The 23,763-nt window shown below is 41.9% G+C and overlaps 1 protein-coding gene across 2 annotated transcripts in view; it reads left to right on the top strand.

Annotated features, from left to right (window-relative positions):
• The window catches only part of PCDH9 (protocadherin 9), an 861,824-nt gene that overhangs the window by 526,214 nt on the left and 311,847 nt on the right, over positions 1-23,763 (top strand). Inside the window, exon 3 of one of the 2 annotated variants that reach the window (XM_081947075.1) lies at positions 22,357-22,432. In XM_081947075.1, the coding sequence (XP_081803201.1) occupies positions 22,357-22,432 (76 nt within the window). Of the gene's footprint in view, positions 1-22,230; positions 22,433-23,763 lie in introns of both variants that reach the window. The other variant, XM_081947074.1, reaches the window with a different exon arrangement.

The raw sequence follows: 23,763 nt of genomic DNA, 5'->3' as shown, positions 1-23,763 counted from the left end.
AACCCTTCAAAAGTGTCATCACGTTCAGAATGGGGCTTAAGAATTATTTCTTAAAACCAGCCCATCATTTTGCAAGCATTTCTTTAATTTAGCAGGCATGGACATTCTACACATTAGAAACTGCCTTTCCTGTCAATTACATCCCAAAATATTAAAAAGACCTAGACTAGGAAATGGATATGTAGCTCAAACTTTCTTGCCCCGATTTCTACAAAATTTGTTACACTTTATCTTACATCCTGCACATTTCCCTTCGTTCTGTTGAAAAATTGAACATGTTATAGCCATTTACATTTTGGCTACCCTGTAATATGGGAGAATGTGTCTCTGCATTTGCAAATAATACTGTGTTCTGATCATAGGTTAGTTTCAGATGCTTCAGAGTCAATCATTTCGGACTTTTAGAACTAGCTATTGGAGCTTAGAATTCTATCGGATGAATTTTGCATTTCTCCAAAGAATTGCTTCTAACAGACAGTTGATGTGAATAGCACATATTTCTTCTTATCAGCAAATATCAGAAAAATGTTTAGCAAGTAAATACCTACTAAGGAAGAAGCGTTACCTAATTGCCATAAAACGTATTTTGTTTACCTCCAATATTCTGATGAGTAGAAAAAGTCCAGGGGTATTTTTTTCTTTTCTTTTATTAGTATTTATTTATTTAATTAATTATCTAAAATACAAAGGAAAAAAAAATAGAAATATGGAAATTGAGACAAGGAAAAGAAGCAGGAGGGGGGATATGGGGGGTGGAGAAGAAAAAAAGGTGTTGACTTCCAATTCTTTTTAGTACAGTACAAGATAAAAACACTTTGGCCTCAACATTTGGCTTTTACATATTAATATATAACTAGCCATTTCTATAGCTATAACAAATCTATCTGATTGACAAAACCAAAGTCAAAGGTTCATTTTTATTTTATTTTCATCCCAAGCAATAAAATCCAGAAGTGATAAAGTCCAGGGTTATTTTTGTCTTTGAATTGAATTAAATTATGGCATCACTATAGCCAAAGCTGAGCGCCAAAGAATTTAGGCCTTTAAACTCTGGTGCTGGAGAAGACTCCTCCGAGTCCCTTGGACTGCAAGGTGGTCAAACTGGTCAGTCCTAGAGGAGATCAACCCCACCTGCTCTTTAGAAGGGCAGATCCTGAAGAGGAAACCCAAATACTTTGGCCACCTAATGAGAAGGAAGGACTCCCTGGAGAAGAGCCTAATGCTGGGAAAGACTGAGGGGAAAAGAAGAAGGGGACGGTAGAGAATGAAATGGCTGGATGGAGTCACCGAAGCAGTCGGCATGAGCTTAAGTGGACTCCAGAAGATGATAGAGGACAGGAAGACCTGGAGGAACATTGTCCATAGGGTCATGATGGGTTGGACACGACTTTGCAACTAACAACAAATAGCCAAAGCTTTCTTGCTGACCTCTAAGACATTTTGCAAAAAATAAAGTAAAAAGTTAGCTCTGCCAGTTCAGCTTATCCGTTCCCTTGCATGCACTTTAAATCTGAACCCAACCTGGGTTCTTCAGGAAGACGAAACCAGACACTTGTCTGTCGTTTTCGGTTGAGCTTTGAAACTGGCGTCATGCATTTTTCAAAAGCATTTTTGCCTGACCGGCTCCTTGATTGTCATTGTTAAGATTCCCAGATGGTCTGGCTTAGTTTAAGGCTTCGACGCACTAACCTAGTCAATGGTCTCTAGTGGTGGCAGCTGCTGAGTTTCAGCTTGTTGCCATGTCTCCTGCACCTAGTGAGTAACTTTTTTGAGTCTGCATAGTGGCTCTTCTGTTGCAACTTCAGTAATGCCAAGCAAGCAGTTTGATCTGCCTTTGCCTATCATCTCTCAACAACTCAAGAAATTGGAGCACATCTGCCTTTCTTTTCCCTTCCATCTGTCAATTCAGGACCTATCGTTGCTCAAATCTTTCCTTCTATTGCATAGACAACCTTGCTCCCCTCCTTATGGCAGTACACATGTCACATCAACCAGTAGGGGTGGATTGCACACATATATGTGCTTGTTGTTTTTTAAACTTATACTATAAAATGGGAAAGTAGTCTGTGTTCTTGCTATTCTTACTATTTTTTTAAAGGAAATGTGTAACTAAAACTGACTTAGATCTTCTAGCTGCACAGCTGAGCTCAACTTTATAGATTTCGCTAAAAAGCAGAGTAAGAATGCAGGTAGTATAAAGAAGTGGACTACATTAGTATATGTAGGAGAAAGCCCAATTGTCGTCGTCTTCTTCTTCTTCTTCTTCTTCTTCTTCTTCTTCTTCTTCTTCTTCTTCTTCTTCTTCTTCTTCTCCTCCTCCTCCTCCTCCTCCTCCTCCTCCTCCTCCTTCTCCTCCTCCTCCTCCTCCTCTTCTTCTCATCCTCCTCCTCTTCTTCTCCCCCTCCTCCTCTTCTTCTTTTTCCTCTTTTTCATCTTCTTCTTCTTTTCCTTCTTCTCCTACTTCTTACTCCCTACTCCCTTTCCTCTTTTTACTCCTATGTCTAATAAGCTAGATATAAGAACTTCCTATCCATGAAGATTAACTGTGTAAAAATTCTGAACTATCATACACGGAGTTAAAGACTGCTAACTACCTTTTATGGTTTCCAATTCCAAAAATACAAGAAATATACACTTTCTAGTTGGGAGTGATTAGAAGAGAATGTGCAATGTGTTAATGCAACTAAAGGAATTGCATGATTTGTATAAGACAAGGTGACAAGACTGGAACAAATTGTATATATTGTGATTGGACAGAAGGATAGACAATGTATTAAGTAGGATAATAGTTAATGGTTGAGACTAGCTGTATATAATGTGAATGTATGGTCACTTCGACTTCGTGGTACTGCATTGTTTTAAATGTAAAAATAACACAAATATATTTTAAAAAAGAAATTAAAGGCCATCCTCAGGGTACATTATAACTATAAAATAAAAACACAAACACGCATCCTTTACATTCTATATAATTGAAATTAAAAACCCGATATTGCACTGTACCATAGAATTCAATATGGTTATTGCCCTGGGATAGAAGCTGTTTTTCAGCCTATTTGTCCTTGTTTTTATTATCCTGTACCGTCTGCCAGATGGTAATAGTTCAAAAAAAAAGGGTGCCCTGGATGAGATGGATCTTTAAGAATGTTTTGAACTTTCTTAAGGCAGCGGGAGCTATAAAGCTCTTCCAAAGAGGGGAGAGGGCAACCAATGATCCTCTGGGCAATGACGTTAACCCCCTGGAGTGCTGTCCTATCTGCCACTGTGCAATTGGCAAACCATACACAGTTTGTGCAGTAAGTTAAAATACTCTCTATGGTGCAGTGGTAGAAAGTCACCAGCAGTTTTCCATTCAGTTGTTGTTTCCTGAGAAGTCTCAGGTAGTATAATCTCTGCTGGGCCCTTTTGACCAAGGCTGCAATGTGAGTGCTCCAGACCAGGTCCTCTTTTACGATAACACCCAGAAACCTAAAACTGGCCACTTGCTCCACTTGATCTCCATTGATAATCAGGGTGCGATATCTGATCTATTCCTTCTATAGTCCACTATAAGCTCCTTGGTCTTATTGGTGTTAACGACCAAGTTATTGTCTCTTAGAAGCTGCTCTTCTACAGCTAGCAGCTAAAAGGTTCTTAGAATGTAAGGCTTTTAAGAATTTATTTTAAGATCTCAAGAACATTTCCCTGAATATTCTAGAACTGGGCTAGATAGTCTTAAGATCTCATTGTCAGGCAACTTCAAATATTTGGTATGTGCAATGACATACACAATATTTGAAGTTCCCTTTTAATGTAATAACACATTAAAACTCTGTAACATTCTTATCCTGATTGATATTAATAGAGCAAATGTTTTTATTAGGTGCTTTGCTCTCCTGGATTTGTAAATTAATTCTTAAATTATCTTTCATTGTTTGATACTGTTAAATTGCTTTAATTTTCTTCATCATTTCCATGCTTCTCTTTCATTCTCATTATTGGGAATAACCTTTGCGGTCTCATTCAACACAAAAATAAAGCACAAGAGGGGAAAAAAATAAAATAAAATTAGTATAATAGATTCTCATCCATAATGTAGATAATGATTGCCTGTAACTAGAAAGCGAGGGGGAGTTTAATAATCAAATAACGGCTTGAACTGTGCCAGTAAAGCAAATTTCTTGCAATATTTAATGGTATCGGAAGGGTTATGGCAATGCAGAATGGATTTTTAACGTAAAGAGAGAGAATTGTTATGAATGTTGGGTTTTTGAGACAGCTTTATGGTAGATTAAGGACTGTACCAGTAGCTTAAACGTTGAGCTTGTTGATCAGAAAGGTAGTTTGGCGGTTTAAATCCCTAGCACCACGTAATGGTGTGAGCTCCTGTTATTTGTCCCAGCTTCTGCCAACCTACCAGTTCGAAAGCATGTGGAAGTGCAAGTAGAAAAATGGGGACCACCTTTGGTGGGAAGGTAACAGTGTTCCATGCACCTTCAGCATCGAGTCATGCCGGTCACATAACCACAAAGAATATTCGGACAGCACTGGCTCTTCGGCTTTGAAACGGAGATGACCCCCCCAGTGTCAGGAATGACAAGCAAATATATGCAAGGGGAACTTTTACCTTTACCTTATAGAAAGAGAATACTTCTCTTTCTCTCTATCTCTCTTTCTCTCTTTCTCTCTCTCTCTCTCTCTCTCTCTCTCTCTCTCTCTCTCTCTCTCTCTCTCTCATCAAAAGTGATGTTCTAAATCTTGATTCCATCGCTGTATCTCAAGTGACACACTGCCCATCTTTGCTCCCTGAGAAGAAAAGAAGATCCAACACTTGAGGTTCTTCTTCTGAAGCAAGTTATGGTTGCCTGCTTCTTTTCATCACCAGTTATCATCCTGCTTACAGACCCCTGTGGAAAATCGCTACAATTTTCATATCTCTGATCCTTCAAAGTCAAAGATCAAAATGAGAGTCTGACTGAATTCTCTGTGTACTTTGTCAATCTGTGAAGTCAGAGATAAAATGACTTCTACAAACATTAAGTTCTATGATATATTCCACCGAGAGATAACACCTTAAAAACACCCCAATGTTTCACAGATTCTATTTGCTTCCAACTGTCACTGTCAGATACGTTGCTGATCAGAAATCTTTGTAGCGGGAATAACATCTTGCATCATCGTACTAAATTTAGGATGGTGCAAGTTGATATAAACTACTTAGATTACTGATATCAAGGCTCAACCTTCTTCCTAAGGTTATTGATAAATTTTAAAGTTTGGGATGAGAATTTTTTTTATTTGTTTTAATGGAATCACAGTGAATCAATTCTGAAGAAGCCATGCTTGGCATTTGGATAGACTAGTGTTAGTTACTCTGGAGAGAAGTAATTCAGGTAATTTGAATACAGTTCAGGCATAAACTTGTAATCTTACAGACCAACATTTCTTCTGTAAAAAGAAATATATTCTTTTTTAAGAAGTAAAAATTTACAATGCTTTGAAAGTTGTTATTGCTTCCAATGCATTCTTTAAAGCAATCTCTCTGTGTGTGGATGGATGGATGGATGGATGATAGATAGATAGATAGATAGATAGATAGATAGATAGATAGATAGATAGATAGATAGATGATAGGTAGGTAGGTAGGTAGGTAGGTAGGTAGATGATAGGTGGATGGATGGGTGATAGATGGAGGGATGGATGATGGCTGGCTGGCTGGCTGGCTGGCTGGCTGGCTGGCTGGCTGGCTGGCTGGCTGGCTGGCTGGCTGGCTGGCTGGCTGGCTGGCTGGCTGGATAGACAGACAGACAGACAGACATGGTAGATGGATGGATGATAGATGGATGGATGGATGGATGGATGGAGAGAGAGAGAGAGAGAGAGACAGAGAGAGAGAGAGAGAGAGAGAGGGATATATGATAGATGTATGGATGGATGATAGATGGATGGATGGAAAGATAGGTAGATAGACGGATGGATGATAGATGGATGGAAGATAGATAGATAGATAGATAGATAGATAGATAGATAGATAGATAGACAGACAGACAGACAGACAGACAGACAGACAGACAGACAGACAGACAGACATGGTGGATGGATGATGGATAGATGGATGGATGGATGGAGATATGATAGATAGATAGATAGATAGATAGATAGATGATAGATAGATCCCCAAATATAAAATAAAGAGAACTAAATTTTGGGCAAGACATGCCTGGGAAAGAAAGATTAAATATATCAATGGTAATGGTGCAAACAGTATTTGGAAATTGGGTTAAAGGAAGATTGTTATGCAACATTCCTTCGGGAGAGGGTGCGGCTAAGAAATAAATATTTATTATTATTATTATTATTATTATTATTATTATTATTATTATTATTATTATTATGTATGACTTCCTTCCTTCCTTGTTCCCGCCCTCCCTCCTTCTTTCCCTCCCTCCCTTAAATACCTGGACCAGTCTCAGCTGTTTTCTAGTAAGATTTCTTTTTTTCAACAAGCCTTGCCTGATTCTTCTAGAGCCGACTCACAGTGGCTGCTCCAAGGTCACCCAACTGGGTCTTAGCCAAAACTAGAACCCATGGTTTCCTGGTTTCCAGCCTTCATCTTAACCACTACACCAACCAAACCTTCAAGACTCCCTCAGCACGTTATTTTTAATCGTGGATTGTTCATTCAGAATATACAACCACTATTTTACTTCTGTCCTCAACAGAATAGAGCTGAAGTTACTAAAATGCTTCTGATCTATCTGGTTTTTTATCTAAATTGAGGAGGTTTGGGCTAGTATACTTAAAACATTGGATTAAACACTAGGTAAATCATACAGTGGATGATGTAGTAAGTTATCTGTATTATATTGGACAATTCAGGTCCACTTTCTGCTTTTCCATGTTGGCTCCATTTATCTAAGCTGACAGCTCTGGTGTCAGTGGTATTACTAGATATATGACTTCCTTCTCAAATCATAGCATGTTAGAAGCGCTTATTCTCCAAGGGCAATCCTAATGCTCCAGCTCCTTTCTTGCACTCTCAAGAGAAGGCATGACTGATGACTTAGAATTAATTGTTACCCAGTGACGTGTCAGAGATAGACATCTATTACATGGACTAGCACTCATGCTCAGAAGGCAGTTTTCTAATGTGCCTGACAAACCTAGTTGAGATCTTAGTGTCTGGATCTTGTTTGTTTCTTTTTTGCATTGCTCAGGAAGGTATGTGCATACCTGTGACATTTCCCCATTTGCTTATTTGTTCTGACCCTCCTCTCCATGCCTGTGAATAAACCAGAACACAGGCTTGGCTGTTTGCCACTGTTTAATTACTGAGATAACGAATCCTTTGGCTGAGGGCCCAGACAATCATATTCAATGGAGCAACCCAGAAAATTCAAAATGAAGCAACGCAGATAGTCCAAACGAACAGACACAGCTAGAATATAAAGATAGATTTTCTTAACTACTAATTTGAATGGTTGTTTCCTGCAAATGTCCCCTCCCAACGCCTCACCTATAATCTCTCTTGGGAGGAGCCGATCCACAACCACCTTTGCTTAATCATCTTCTGTGAGTCTGCCTACGGAGTTGCTGCTTCCGTTTCTCAGCCCTTCTCAATCTAGCATCACGGACAAACTGCCTTTGATCCTCCTCACTGCTCCATGCCTCATCTGCCTCCTGGTGGCCAACCAGCCTCTCTGGTCCCTGCTCTGAGTCTGAACCCTGCACAGGGTCCTCCACATCGTCCAGGGCAGACTCATATGGTTCCTCGCTATCCGAGTCCATCAGCAGCTCAACCGGATCCTGCTTGGCCACAACACTTATTGCTTATGCATTTGTTTCAGGCAGTTCTCAACCTACAACCATTTGTTTAGCAACTTCAAAGTTACAACAGGACCAAAAAAGAAATGTGTCCTACGGCCAATCCTCACCCTTATCAACTGTTGCAGCATCCCTATGGTTATGTGATCAAAATTTGGCATCCATGTATTTACAATGATTGCAGGTCATTTGAGATCTTCCCAGCTGGCTTGCAAGAAACAAAGTCAATGGGGAAACCTAGATTTGCTCAACAACCCTATGATTCACAACTGCACCAATCCGCTGAAGAACCATGGGGAAAAAAAAACTGGCTTGTTTAGTACCTGAATGTATAGTCCCCATTGTGGTTGTAAGTTGAGAACTAGCTGTATATGGATCATGCCATGATGAAGCTCTACATAGGAGACAGGAGAAAGACTGAAGTTGCAGAAACTGACAAGGAAAAGTCAGAGCAATAGGCCAGGACATTGTCCAAGAAATAGCAGAAAGTGGAACAGACTTCGTCCCGATTGCTGTTCCATAATTGTTGGCAAGGTAACTTCCAAAAGCCACCAGCTATCTACACAAATATATCTTAATCAACATACTGTGAAGTCAGTTGCATTCACTGCAAATTAATTCCCATAACCACACAAACACTCTCTGAATATTCATTCCCAGTAACATTTTGGGTAGGATTTTGAGGTTTCATTTGCTGGCAGGAAGGCAGCTCAGAATGTTTGCCTGTAAAATGGCTGGATGAAACTCTTTTGGAGGACCGCAGCGGCATTGTATTAATGTTATCGTGGTGTTTATCTTTAAAACCTTGGAGATTTTATTGTTATGGTTTTAATTTATTGTTAGCCACCAGGGGTACAGGAGTGAGATGCAGCCGTATTAAAAAAAAATGGAATCATAAAATGGAATCATAAAATAAAGAAAACAGAGGATTTGAGAGTGTTTTACACATCAGCACAAAATACCGTATTTTTCGGACTATAAGAAGCTCTGGCCTATAAGACGCACCTACCTTTTGGGGAGGAAAACAAGGGGGGGAAATCAGCCTGTGCCTTCCAGCATCCACCCAGTATTCAGCTGGCCCATTTGCTGCAGCCCGTTCACTGCCCCTGCCACTGCCCATTCACTGCTGCTGCCACCGCCCATTTGCCATGGCCTATTCACCATAACCCAGTTCTCCACCGCAGCTCAGTTTGCCACCGCGACCCAGTTTGCCATCGCTCATTCACTGCCACTTGTTCACCATGGCCCATTCAGTGGGGTCCATTTAGTGCCGCCCATTTGGCACTGCTCGTTCACCACATCCTGTTTGCCATGACCTCTTCACCGCTGCTGCCACTACCAACACTGCCACCACCGTCGCTGCCACCACCGGCCATTCACTGCCACCTGTTTGGTGCAGTCCATTTGCCAATGCTGCGTCCCATTCTAGAGCAGCTTATTGGTGCTGCATCACCCTCCTCTCCCTCGCTGCAATATTTGGAGAGACGCACAGACATTTCCACCCACTTTTTTTGGGGGGGGGTGTGCGTCTTATACTCCGAAAAATATGGTAATCCTTACAAGAATTTTATTCTACTATACAGTTATTTATAGCTAATCAACCGAAAAGGGGAAACCTCTATTAAAATAATAAGCTCTATGGCTTGGTTTGTATCTGATTAACTTACATTTAGGAATAATGACTGAGATCGCCTTTAAGGCATCTTCAAGTAAAACATTTTCTGATTTACTTCTAAAAGTAAAGCCTGACCATTATACCACAAAGTCGTGTTTATGTGAAGCTCCCTGTCCAGATTTCAACTGCAAAGCTATTTCGGCCCCAATATTGCTCTCTCAGAAGCAGGCAATAGCAGCTAATAATGGGGATTATTACAATATATTATTGTGTGTTCCGTGTTCGGATGATAGGATGCTAGAATATAAAGAGATCAGAAGAGAATGGGCAATTGGTGAATGCAACTAAAGGAATTGCATTAACTTTGGGTAATTCCTAACTCTGCTTTGAAGTAAATAAATGAGATGCACATTGTACTGAGTGTTGAAAATGTAATTGAATATTTCTATAACTCAACAGAAGAGAGTACTTGTAACTCAGTGTCAACTTTCCCACCCTACCCGTGATTTCCTCTGAACACCACTTCTGGATAAAAGCAGCCTCCACTTTGCCGAGGAAATCAGTTACATGTAGTCAAACATGTCACCTGTTTGCATCCCAAAAGAGCACACAGGCCATTAAAACGAGGTCTGACATCTAAAGGGGAATAAATTGTAAGTAAAAAGATTATTTGGAGTTCACGAAAGAGATAAAGCCAGATCCCAATTTGTTCTAACAAACTTTTTTCTTATCTGCAGCTAGTCTCCAGCTTGTTTATGAGTTTAGGAATATTAAACGCTAATAAATCTGAACATCGATTTGAAAGTGAGAAAATGAATCAAGTTAAAATGCAAATTAAACCACATTGGTGAAGAAATTATAAACCCCATGTGATTCGCCCCCAAATCTGGATGATTGAGAATCTTCATAGACATCTAAAGATGGATGCCAACAACCACACAGGGTCTCAGCATCTTTGCTGTGATAGTTATCAGAATCTTGCAAGGACTCTGGAACCAGCAGTGATTTCATGGTTTACTGGAAACCTTTTTATAATGTACTAGTTGGATACCCGTGCTTCATGATGAAACTATGTGATCGGGCAGTGCAGGAGAAATCCGGTTTACTATGGTACTATCTGGTTTAATCTGCTAGCTCAGTGGTGGTCGGTGAATGAAAGACATAAGTGAATATTGCTCCCATTGTCTTGAGTCCGGAAGCAGTTGCATAGGTGGAAGGTGTAGATATTTTGATGAGGTACCGACATTTAGTACTGTAAGGAGCTACAGACTGCTCCTGAGTGAAGGAGTGGAACATTTGCCAGTTTGAACTGAGGTAATGGAGTGTGAGGCCACTGGCAGTTGGAACAGAGTTCTTTTCAGGTGGGGAGGAGGAGTAGAATGTCTAACTCCTTAGCATCAGAGCATGTTAAATAAGGCAACTAGTGAGTGTGTTAATTACTGTATAAGAAATACTAATGATCTGATGGTCATTTCAACAAATCCTTTCTTAGCGAGCAACTAGAAGCCAAAAGGAACATATGTGCCAAATTTCAAGTTTGTAGGCTTTGGAGATTTCGTGATGAGTGAGTGCTTTTTTATATATAGGTAAAAGGTAAAGGTTCCCCTCACACATATATGCAAGTCGTTTCTGACTCTAGGGGGCGGTGCTCATGTACATTTCAAAGCCGAAGAGCCAACACTGTCAAAAGACATTTCCAAGGTCATCTAGTCAAAAGACTAGATGCTGAAGACACATGGAATGCTGTTACCTTCCCACCAAAGATGGTTCCTATTTTTCTACTTGCATTTTTTACGTGCTTTCAAACTGCTAGGTTGGTCGAAGCTGGGACAAGTTACGGGAGCTCACTCTGTTAGGTGGCACTAGGGATTCAAACCACCGAACTGTCGACTTTTTGATTGACAAGCTCAGCATCTGTTATGATTTGGCTGGCAAATTATGACCCCCCCCCCCCTGTACTTCCACCTAGGACTCTGCAGTGAGCTGTCTGCGCTCTACAGAGGCTTTGGCTTCAAAAGTTACAAACATCCCCTTCCCTCCCCAGCCCGAATCTCTTTAAGTGCACAGTTTTCAAAGTCAAGTGTTTGAAACAGAGGTTAATCATAATGTACAAGGAAGACTCTATTGCTTTAGATAAAAAGCTTGCTACCTTTACACAAGGGCCATGCTCCTATAAATTGCCAAGGTCAGCCGCTCCGTTAAAGAAGACTAACAGAACAGAATACCAAAGGGATATTCCCCAGCTCTTATTTTCTTTCCCCCCTTTAAACATCAATGAGAAGTTTCTTACGTTCTTATCCCCACATGAAATTTCATCTAAGCTTCAATAAGTGACACTTCTAACAGAATAAGCACAGCCTAGCTCCTCGGAGAATAATTATCAGACTCTTGGCATCAGGCTCACTTTCTGATAAGCCAACAGCCGAACTTTTGCATATAAAAGTCAGCATCTTAATATGCTGCCAGAGAAAAGAGAACCCAGGATAGGATGAGGAAGATAGAAACATTTTTTTTTCACCCCTCAGTTCTACAGATTCAAAGGCTGAAAAATATTCTCCCTTCTTCAGGGGGTGTGGGAGGCTCATATATAGCCCTGTTTGCAATATAATCCAAGCAGCTGGATGTTATTTCCTAAAATTGTGGCTGCAACACAGTCTTGGGGAAAGTTTTAAGGCGTCACAGTTAAAGGCTCAATTTGCAACTTTTTGCTTTCAAATTCAAAACTTTGCATAGCCCTATGGAATACTTATTGAATATTGAGGGATGTGGTGGCTCAGTGGCTAAGGCACTGAGTTTGTCGATTAGAAAGGTTGGCAGTTCGGCAGTTCGAATCCCCATTGCTGCGTAACGGAGTGAGCTCCCATTAGTTGTCCCAACTTCGGCCAACCTAGCCGTTCGAAAGCATGTAAAAATGCATGTAGAAAAATAGGGACCGCATTCCATGTTCCTTTGGCGTTTAGTCATGCCAGCCATATAACCATGGAGACATCTTCGGACAGTGCTGGCTCTTCGGCTTTCAAAACCACCCCCTAGAGTCGGGACTGATTAGCACATCTGTGCGAGGAGAACCTTTATCTTATTGAATACTCCATATTTTCCCCCAGAGATGTAAAGTCTGTATTAGAGTGGTGTGGTGGCTTAGAGATTTCACCTCACAATCAGGAGGCTGTGAGTTCGATCCTAGGTAGAGGCAGATATTTCTCTTTCTGGGAAAGAGAAATATATCTGCTGAACAAAACCCTGCATGGGCGTCAGGAAGGGCATCCGGCCAGTAAATACTCTGCTAGCTCCATTCAGTTTCCTAGACTCCACCTGCAAGGGATTATGGGCTGGTTAAATAATCATGATGTAAAGGCTGCATTCTTTATTCTTGTGGAAAATGGAAACAAAAACAAAAACAAAAATGATGCCAACAAAAATAAAAAAGGCAAAATTTTGCCTTTTTGGAAATTTTGGTCCCTCATATTGGTTTCAATGTGTTCAGCTTGCAATCTACATTACAGGAAAAACACATAGAACATTGAATATTAGAGTTGGAAGGGACCTTGGAGGTCTTCTAGTCCAACCCCCTGCTCAAGCAGGAGACCCTATACCATTTTACACAAATGGCTATCCAGTCTCTTCTTAAAATCCTCCATTGATGAAGCATCCACAACTTAGGAAGGCATGTGTCTTGTCTTGCCTTCTGGTGCTTTGGAAAATAGGTTGACCCCCTGTGTGTGTGTGTGTGTGTGTGTGTGTGTGTGTGTGTGTGTGTGTGTGCTTCAAACGCTGCTATCATGTCTATGGTATCAGGTGTCATGGAAAGCATGATTCAGAATAAGCCTCCCACCCCAACCAACAAAGAATAGATAAGCACAAGCATGGGTGTTCTTCCAAAATTAAGATACCATACATTTTGAAAGTTTGGGTGAAAGTTTTTGCATGGATACAACTAAAGTTCATTTGTACGCAGGCTTTTTTGTTCGTTTTGTTTTTATGTCTGAGAGTCCCAGACACTGGAAGCTGATCTGAAGCTAAAGTAGGCTTTTCCTCACACGTGTTAGACCTCAGGCAGAAGAGGTGAGGAGGACAGAAGAAGAAGAAGAAAGCCAGGCAGAGTGAGGAATATTTATAGATGGGGGAAAAAAATACTGTAGCTCTCTCCTAGCCTGTTTGAGAAATGTGTTCAGTTCATCCTGATAGGATTCGTGGTTTTAGACTGTTGGAAGAAATGTCCTTCTGGGTTCAGTTCCAAGTGGGGGAAAAGACACTGGAAACATGGAGGATGCTTGGAAAGATGGCTTAATGGTGGGCAGGATCACATGGCTTGAACTCCTGAACAGAAAAGAGGGATCACATGCTTCCAGATGTTGGGTGAAGAAGAAAGAGAGAGAGAGAGATGCTGAAAGTTTCTGGTTTTTTATACCTTCTGTGCGGCCCCACCTCTCTGTTTCCTGTTCCTGTGTACAAAATGTATTGAGATTGGTTGTCAGACTCCCAGGGGTAGGGGTGGGGTCTTAGCTAACTTTGTAGGTTGGGTGTCTTTTGAGTCCCAAGTTTGGTTGAGTTCCGATATGCCATGTGGTGAGTTTCTGTGGAAGGCTAATCCTACATTTGTTGTGTAGAGTAGAGTAGAGTAGGGGGGTAATGGCCCATTGACAAAGGTGGGGGCTATTCAGAGTGAGTCTGTTTCCTGCCTAAAAACATGTTTCTCCATTTCTTATCCAGGGAAATATAATAATCTGCCCCTTTTCCCAGGATATTTCATTGTTGTAGGAGAGGGGTGGGTGTTAACTTCCTACAAGACTATGCCTAAATGAAAACCAGTGTCTGCACGAATAAATATTGCTTGCATAATAAATAATTTGACCATCTCCGGGGCCCCATATTGTGACATTTGGAGACACATAATTCCTTGTTTATAAAAAAACAAGCCGATTGTGCATAAGTCACAGATGGCAAGAAGAAATAGATGTTCTGTAGCTCTTCCTCTTGACCTATAAATATTCTCTAAGGAAGAAATGAACCCATCTGTTTAAAAAAAAAGTTTCATTTTCTCCCTTAACCATGATAGAGAAACTAGAATTCATGTTTGTTTGTTTGACTGTGAGGTTATGTACAGTAAAATAACAAGCACATTTCTTGCAGATGTTCATTTAAAGCTCTAAGGGACCAAAAGGGGATTGGGTGCTTAAAAAAAAGTAAGACTCAAAGATAAAATATTGAGGAGTTTGAGATAGAATTTTTTTTGTTTGATGCTTAGTTTGATAGGGCCACTAACTTTTTTCTTACAACTTTGTTGAATGTCCTTCATTTTCTTTTCCATTCTTCCATTTTACTTGGAATTATTGTTTTTTTTTTGTTTGTTTTTTAATGTAGTACAAGGCAGTGTGCATTATTAACAACTTTTAAAAAGAAGTTACAATCCAGATCTCATATTTGTTTACTGATTAGGAGTGTTTGCATGCCATCTATTCTTTAGAGTTTGGACTAGCCCATAAAGCTGCAGTTCAAACAAAGGCGCGGTTTAAAATTATTCTTAAAACATTTTTGCAGCACTGAAAGACTAGGCTGTGAAACAGATATGCAAATAGTGGAGAACTATTAAAACATCTAAAATACATCCTCAAGGTGTTTTTTTTCCCCCAAAAAGTAACAGGACTTTGGTTTCTCTCCCCCCTCCCCCCTTTGAAAATGTTTTATTTCTCATCCAAGAAGCTTCCAAAGTTATGGAGAAATATATTCAAGGAAAATAATCAAGAGACTCCAGTTGCCTTTTGAAAAAAGCACTTTTAAAACAACCATGACCTGGAGAATCGAGAACATTTTAAAGACCATAAATGAATGGGCCTTGAAACCCCTGATAAACTCTAACCAGGGTTATCATCTGCTTTCAGGTTGGGCTTTCATATGGGTAGACAATCCTGTAAGTAGTTCGGTCCTAGGAAATGAAAGACTGAGCACTTCAGAGGTGTTGCTTCCCAACTGTGTTATACAAACTAGGGCAGCGATGGCGAACCTTTTTTGGCTCACGTGCCACAAGTGGGGGGAGCGCAGGGGGATCGTGTGCAGGCGTGCCACACCCATAATGCAATGCGCAACCCCCCCCAGTGCACATGCGTGCACAACGTGTGACCCCCCCCCAATTTTACATGCTTTTTTCGCCCTCCCCAGGCTCCAGAGGCTTTATAGTCTCCGGACGGTCCCTGAAGCCTTCGGAACACACTTCCGGTTTGCTCGGAGGGTGGTTTTAAGCGCACTGAAGGCATCAGGGAAGCCTCCGGACAGTCCCTGAAGCCTCCGGAGGGCCTCCGGGGGGGCCGGGGAGGCTCTTTTTGCCCTCCCCAGGCTCCTATAAAGCCTCTGGAGTCTGGGGAGGACAAAAATGGTTTTTAAAAGGTGAACTTAGCTGGCCAGCGTGCACATGCACGCTGGCAGCTGACAGGGCAGCGCCTCACGTGCCCTGACAAATGGCTCCGCGTGCCACAGGTTTGCCATCACTGAACTAGGGCATCCAAATCTTCTTCAAAGATTGTCCCACAATGAGTACATTGCAAATATTGTTAATAGTCTTTATGAGGTCATGCCTACACTTTTCTATTTATTGAATAGGATAGAAGAGTTGGAAGGGACTTTAGAGGTCTTCTAGTCCAATCCCCTGCTCAAGCAGGAGACCCTAGACCAGAGATGGCTAAGCATTTACGGACCAAGTGTCCAAAGCATGCACATGCATGCACAAATGTGCATGTGTGCACCCCCAAATGCAATGTGTGTATTGCACCCTGCACATGTGTGCATGGCCGCCCCACCCCTGCACATTCATGTGTTCCCCCTGCACATGCACACATGCCCCTTCACACGCGCCCCACGCATGCACGACAGAGACACAATGACCAGCTGGCCGCCAGGAGGCAAGTGCCCTTGCAGGTCAGAGCTGAACTGGGCAACAGCTCGCCTGCCCTCAGAGAGGGGGCTGCGTGCCACCTCTGGCACATGTGCCATAGGTTTGCCATCACGACCCTATACCATTCCAGAGAAGTGGCTGTCCAGTCTGTTCTTGAATACCCACAACATCACTGGTTGATTTCACTATCAGGAAATTTCCCTTTGGTTCTAGGTTGCTTTTCTCCTTGATTAGTTTCCATCCATTGCTTCTTGAGGTGCTTCGTAAAAAAGGTTGAACTCCCTGTTCTTTGTGGTGGCCCCTCAAATATTGGAAGATTGCTATCATCTCTCGCCTGGTCTGTCTTTTCATTAGACATACCCAGTTCCTGCAACCATTCTTCATATGTTTTGGCCCCCAAGCTCCTAATCCTTTTTGTTGCTCTTTTCTGCACTCTTTCCATTCAATATGTCAACATTGTGAAGTGAGTGCCTATATGGGGGAGGTATGGAAGCCAGGCAAAGCAAGATGCTTTTTCTCTCTTTGCCGTAACTGCAATTGTTAAATGCATCTGATCATTCGCATTCACAAAAAAAGCAATAGAACTTCGCTTTGAATTTGTTTGTCACTCCATTACCTTATAGCTTGTTGGAACAGCACAAAAGACAACATGTTCTAAGCTTCATTCTGAATATTCGGGCAAAGAGAACTGCAGGTTTTGAGTCTGTTAAAACGCTGTGATTTCAAATACAGTGACAAAGAATACATGTGCAACTGATACTGTCCAACTGATACTGTGCAATTACAATGAGAATGGCATAACCACAAGAAAGAGGAGAAAAAAAAGATAAAGAGGAACCTTCTAAATATTCATGCCATCTAATCACAAGAACCAGGCTTCGTATAAAAGTCAGTATTGTCTGGCATAATGATTTCTTATCTGAACAACGTTAGGAAAGAGGGGTTTTAAAAAAATGTATGAGTTCCATATTTGTATGTATATGAGAGTTGCAATAATAGTTACAATGAAATTCCATATATGTCATCTAAGAAGAAAGCTTCAATGGGCCATCGTCCCAGGAAAAGGTGAATAGATTAGACTCTCTATGCATTTCACCTGGTCAGTGGTGGGATTCAAATCATTTAACAACCTGCTTTCTGCCCTAATGACCTGGGTAGGTGTGGCTCAGCTGGGTAGGTGTGGCTCAGTGGTCACGTGACCGTGTGGGCGTGGCCAACTCAACCTTACTCAGGTCGATGGGCGTTTCGCCTTAGCTGTGACAATGTAATAAGGGTTAACTGGAGAGGCAGTTTCTGTAAGCAGGGCAATAAGGATCCAGGCTAGAAACAACACCAGAATGTTTCCTTCCTGCCTTCCTTACAGGATTAGCCCTGGAAAGTGGAAAAAAGAACCAGTTCTCCGAACTGCTTAGAAAGTTAACAACCGGTTCTCCCAAATAGGTGCAAACCAGCTGAATCCCACCACTGCATCTGGTTGAAGTAACCAAGATCTTGAATATTTCCTAGCAGAAATGCTCCATTGCTTTCTATCAAATGGTATTGCAGCTTGAGTCTGTTGTTTGTATCTATCTATCTATCTATCTATCTATCTATCTATCTATCTATCTATCTATCTATCATCTATCTATCTATCTATCTATCTATCATCTATCTATCATATATCTATCTATCTTTCATCATCTGCTTGCTTGCCTGCCTGCCTGCCTGCCTGCCTACCTACCTACCTACCTACTTACTTACTTACTTACTGGAAGGTAGGGAAAAGCTATGGTAAAAGCTGAAGATCCGATCTGGGTTGGTAACTGAACCAGAGGCTTAGTCTTTCAATCTTTTAGGTGTTAGGCCTGGAAGCCATCTTTTGCATTGGGCCGTCAGGCCTGCCACATTTATTGCTGTGGGAAAATGGGAGGGGGTCATATGTAGTAGGGGAGATATATAGCCAAATAACATTCCTTTCTCTGAGAGTCAAGGACGTCTTGCCCTGCACCTGGAGGGGTGTGACTGGGAAGCATCTCCAGTTGGGATGGTGCCTGATTGGGCCATGGGATGGGCATGTGGGTGTTGGGGCAGGGACTTGAACTTTCATTTGGGTGGGAGAAACCTGGAAAGTTTCAGATTCGGGTTTTCCCAGATGTGTCAATATGACATCTCCAATAGAATGGAACTTTGAGGAAACTCAAGCCTCGGAGCCTTCTTTTGTTGGGGGTCTTACTTGGAACCCTGACATTAGACTCACGCTGGAGTCCATCCTCAGGAAATGTCTCTACCGGAATGTGTGCTAAGGTCTACTCTATACATCATATTTATGTAGTGCTTAGTTGACTGTGGTTTCATATTGGTTGATTGATGTATTGATGACTGGCTATTGTCTGTCATTTCCTTGGGCTGCCAAGTCCTTGGCTCCTAAATAATTGACATGTTGGTGGTAAATCAGCATTCCTGTTAATTAAGAAGGGGCCCATTTCCCAGGCTTCAATCATTTCCCTATCTTTCTAAGATTATAGAACTAATCAACTAATCACATGAGTATGATTCATAAAAAGGTGAAGGTAAAGGTTCCCCTTAGTTCACCCTCTAATTCTTACTTCTACCTCTATTCTGGCTTCTAATCAGGTCACTCTTACTAATCCCAATATTAATAAAAATAAAGGTAAAGGTTCCCCTTGCACATATGTACTAGTTGTTCCCGACTCTAGGGGGCAGTGCTCTTCTCCGTTTCAAAGCCAAAGAGCCAGCACTGTCCGAAGACGTCTCTGTGGTCACATGGACGACATGACTAAATGCCAAAGGTGCACAGAACACTGTTACCTTCCCCACCAAAGGTGGTTCCTATTTTTCTACTAGCATTTTTACGTGCTTTTGAACTGCTAGGCTGACAGAAGGTGGGACAAGTAAAGGGAGCTCACTCCGTTACATGGTGCTAGGGATTCGAACCACCGAACTGCCGACCATTCTGATCGACAAGCTCAGCGTCTTCGCCACAGAGCCGCCACATCCATTAATATGACTCATAGAGTAGCCCAAAGCACACATTCTGCTAGAGAGACGTTTCCTGCGGATGGGCTCCAGATCAAGTCCAAAAGCTTGGAAGACTAAACCTGTGATCACGTTGACTAACCCAGATTGAATCCTGCAATATTATTCTGAGACACGGCCTTCATTCATGAAAACCTGAAGCAAAAACTTGTCTCAGTAAGTTCTTAAAACGCACCCTGGAAGGCTGGTCTTTATTAATACTCCAGTGGTGTAGACGTAGTAATATGAGTGGAGATTAATGGTAATTGTCACTTCAGACTTGATTGGAAGAATCATTATCTTTCAAGGTCACATCTCCACTTCAATTACTGGTTCTGTAACGAAGCCTTCTAACCTTCTTAGAAAACTCACTTCATCAATTACAAACAAGCCCTTCAAGTCCAAATGTTACGGTGTTCAGATGGTTGACCAGCTTCATCTATCTTCCTAATTAGGTTTATTTGGATTTAAGTATGGTGTCTCTGTATGTAAGGTAGTCCTGGTGTTACCTGGAACTCAACTCTGTGCAGCGCTAAATTAAGAGTGTTGGGATACGAAGCAAAATGCCATCAAATAAGCAAAACGTAACAGCCTCCATGTTCCCTTTCAGAATTCAAAAGGAGAGCTTATGTATATTATTAAGATGGGATGCAGTGGTTCAGTGGCAAAGATGCTGAGCATGTCAATCAAAAGGTTGGCAGTTCAGCGGTTCGAATCCCCAGCACCGCATAACAGAGTGAGCTCCCGTTACTTGCCTCAGCTTCTGCCAACCTAGCAATTCGAAAGCACATAAAAATGCAAGTAGAAAAAATAGGAACCACCTTTGGTGGGAAGGTAACAGCGTTCCATGCGCCTTTGGCATTTAGTCATGCCGGCCACATGACCACGGAGACGTCTTCGGACAGCGCTGGCTCTTTGGCTTTAAAACGGAGATGAGCACCGCCCCCTAGAGTTGGGAATGACTAGCACATATGTGCGAGGGGAACCTTTACTTTTACCTTTACGCATATTATTGAAAATGCAACATAAACACACTTCCATAAAGTAGTTGTATACATTTCAAATTTCTCCCATGGAGGTGTTGGATGTGCTGGGAAACAAGTACAACCCATGAAACACTCATCTCCTCCACCCCATCTTCCAGTAAACCTGAAATAAGACATGAATATTTTAATGAGTCAGCCATTAAGGCAGACACATATTTAGTGCAACTTATTACATCAGCTATTTCTTTTAGGTTTGCAAAGGAAGAAAAAAAAAACTAGATGAGATGCATCTCCCTAATCTTACATTCAGGCGATAGGACCAAGTTGTACAATTGTTGTAGAATATAAGTGCACACACCAGTTTTACATTTAAACCACTTGAGAGAAAAAAATGTTTTGGCATTAATGTCTATGTATCATCCACATTAGCCCTTTCCACAAAGTACTGAAGCTTGCAAAAGCTAAAGCTTCCTGTTTCAGTGTTGTTTCCTTGTCCCTTTCATAAGCAAATTAAATTTGTCGTTTCTTAATTGTGCAGGACAGTAGGTTTGCGTGCATGGGTAGGAGTGATACTATTATAAAAGCCTCCATATTAAGTCCTATTGGGAGGTATATATAGTTTGCTTCTAAAGACACACACACACACACACACACACACACACACACACACACACACACTGTTGTGGCCCAGCAGCGGCCGGCTGAGCTGTTGGTGGACTCTGACAGCTCAGACCATTGTGGGAGTGCTCTGGAGGATGAGGAAGACTCTGGAGGGTGTTTGGAGTCAGGGTGTGGCCCCTCCCAAAGAGTTTCTAGGTGGAGCGACGGGAGGGGAATCTTTGCAGGAAACAACACTCCATTATATGAGCTGTTGAGAAAGCATTCTGTAAGTTTAATCTTGGGTTCTTGAAGATAACTTTTTAGGCTCCCAGCCTTCATATATATATGAAGAAACAGACATTATGATCTCCACAACTTAAAATATATTGTTCATGTACCTTTCGTTAGCCACCGCTAAGATTGTCAGAGTGTAAAAACCATTAAAGAGATATCTGCCTTTATGCACTATTAATCAGTTTGGCCATTGCACATGTGATAGGCCCATCCACCCACCTCCCACCTGCAATTGTTCTTTTTACATCAGGCATGTTAATCGATGCTCCTATTCCTTCCTCCCCATCCCTCTCTCTGTCTCTCTCTGTCTCTCTCTGTCTCTCTGTCTCTCTCTCTCTCTCTCTCTCTCTCTCTGTGTGTGTGTGTGTGTGTGTGTGTGTGTGTGTGTGTGTGTGATCCTTTCAGTCCAGTAGCACCTTGAATGGTGCCTCCTAACACGAATGGCATGGGAACTCTGATGGGTATTTTTGGAAAATAAAGTCATTTTAGGTTGGATTTGGACTCCGCAAGCAACAATTTCATATGCAAAAGCAAGGGCATTTTCTGTAAATTTGATAGTAAATGTGAATACCAATTATTAAACACCTGCCCAGAGTCATGTTTATTTGTGTGTGTTTGGGGTGTGTGTGTGTCTGTATATATATTGACTAGACCAAGTATATCTAATATCTTTATTACAGTCTTTGATGAGTCTTTGATGAGGAAAAAAAGTACAGTAAAAAGGGGAACAGTTTAATACAGCATTTATTATTGAGGAAGGGGAAAAAAGTAGGATGGTAAAAACAACATAGCTAATTAAAAGTTTTGTACGGTTGTGTAACTTGGTGGAGTTCTTTGGCCACCTGATAAGGTGAGTGTAGGTTAGCAGCCCTTACAAAAATAATAAACATAAAATTTCTCCGGGAGGCCCTTGCATTCGGAAACGATTGGGGCCATCAAGCGTAAATATAAACCATCTATCAAAACAGAGGGAGGGGTGAAAGAGAAAAAGAAGAGCCCTAATCGAGCTTGTCCTCTGCTCTTCTTTATAGTCTCAACGTCGCGTTACGTTTCACCTCCCCGATGGGTCGCAGGAAAGCTGCAGTGACAGTGGCCTAGGAGATCATGAGCCTGTGGGTAGTGGAATGCTGGTCTCACACCCTCTCCCTCTGGTTCAGCCGCAGGACGAATTCTACGACCAGGCCTCCCCGGACAAGAGGACTGAAGCAGATGGAAACTCAGACCCCAACTCTGGTGAGTGACCTTTCTCGACTTTCATGAACATCCTTCTACAGCAAACGGGAGTTCTTTGAGATCAGCATTGCAGTTCTCCGTGGACCAGGCCGGGGAGGATGGGTCAGGCTCAGTGGTGGGTTCCTGCCAGTACGCCCTGGTACAGGTGTACCTGTGGCTGCTGGGAGCAGCAGCCACCGTACCGGAACGGTGTTTTGTGGGCCCACCCACCTGCTTGCGTTCCTTACCTGCTTTTAAGCCAACAAGGCCATTTGCGCATGCACACGCAGTGTACAGTACCTGTGCGACCTCCGCAGAGCAGCTGGAGTGTCACAGGGCAGTGTGCCCCCATGTATGTGCAGCACGTGTGCCTGAAGTGGATGCCCGGCCCCGTTGCAGCGTACCAGTTGTGACGGGATCTGGAACCCACCACTGGTCAGGCCCATCCTCCAACACTATGCCCGGGGCCCCCGGGGCCCATTTTCACCCTTTGCAACCACCTGCAGCATTTTGCCAACCAAAACGAGGTGCAAACATCTCCCCATGTCCTGTTTTGGCCAGCAAAGTGCTAAAGGAAGCCGTCCAGCACAAAAACAGGGTGACAGATGCCTTTGTTATTTCCAGGGGGACCCCACGGGTCAGATTTAAGTACCTCATGGTCGGATCCAGCCCACAAGCTTTGAGTTTTGGCATCCCTGGTCTACAGAAATAGGGTGTTGAGACTCGGTTTGGTGGTGCTTGAAAAAGAAGGCAGATGCCCAGGGCATCCTTCGTGCAGCAACTGAAACTGGTTGAAGGATCAAAGTTAATAATATGTAAATTCAGGCAAATATTTGAGAAAAGGAGAAACAGACCAGCAGAGAAAAGGATAGAAGGAAAGGATGTCTTTGTTGCCATTTGTTGTGCATATATTTGTTTGGACTCATGATGTTGTGGTCATGTGTGGTTTCACAGTTGATGGAAAGGACTTATTTCCTTTTCTAAGTTTTATTTATGAATGTACCGCTAAGGCTCGGATGATATATAATATGGAAGCCATTTCTTGAATGCCAGTTATTGTTTTCATCTGGTTGTTTCTAAATATCTTACTCCCCAGCCATCACGGCTGGCTTTTGGTTGTTTTGCCTGTGGTTGATTGAAAATTAAGACTTCTTTATACTGTCATGAGCAGGATTACGAAGGAAACCTAAGACGATATCTGTGAATCATACCTTAAGGAAACTGTTAATTGTTTGTAAATTTAAAGCCAGCTTGCTTGAAAAAGCAAGACACGTTTTAGCTTGGTTTCTGTCACTTGGCCTTGAGTTGTTTCCTTGCATTGTGAAAATATAAACAGTAACAGACTTAGTTGG

The sequence above is a fragment of the Natrix helvetica genome (genome assembly GCF_964273705.1).
Source record: "Natrix helvetica genome assembly, chromosome: 3".
Classification (NCBI taxonomy): domain Eukaryota; kingdom Metazoa; phylum Chordata; class Lepidosauria; order Squamata; family Natricidae; genus Natrix; species Natrix helvetica.
Note: the sequence above shows the minus strand (reverse complement) of the source record. Positions and strands in the feature narration are given on the sequence as shown.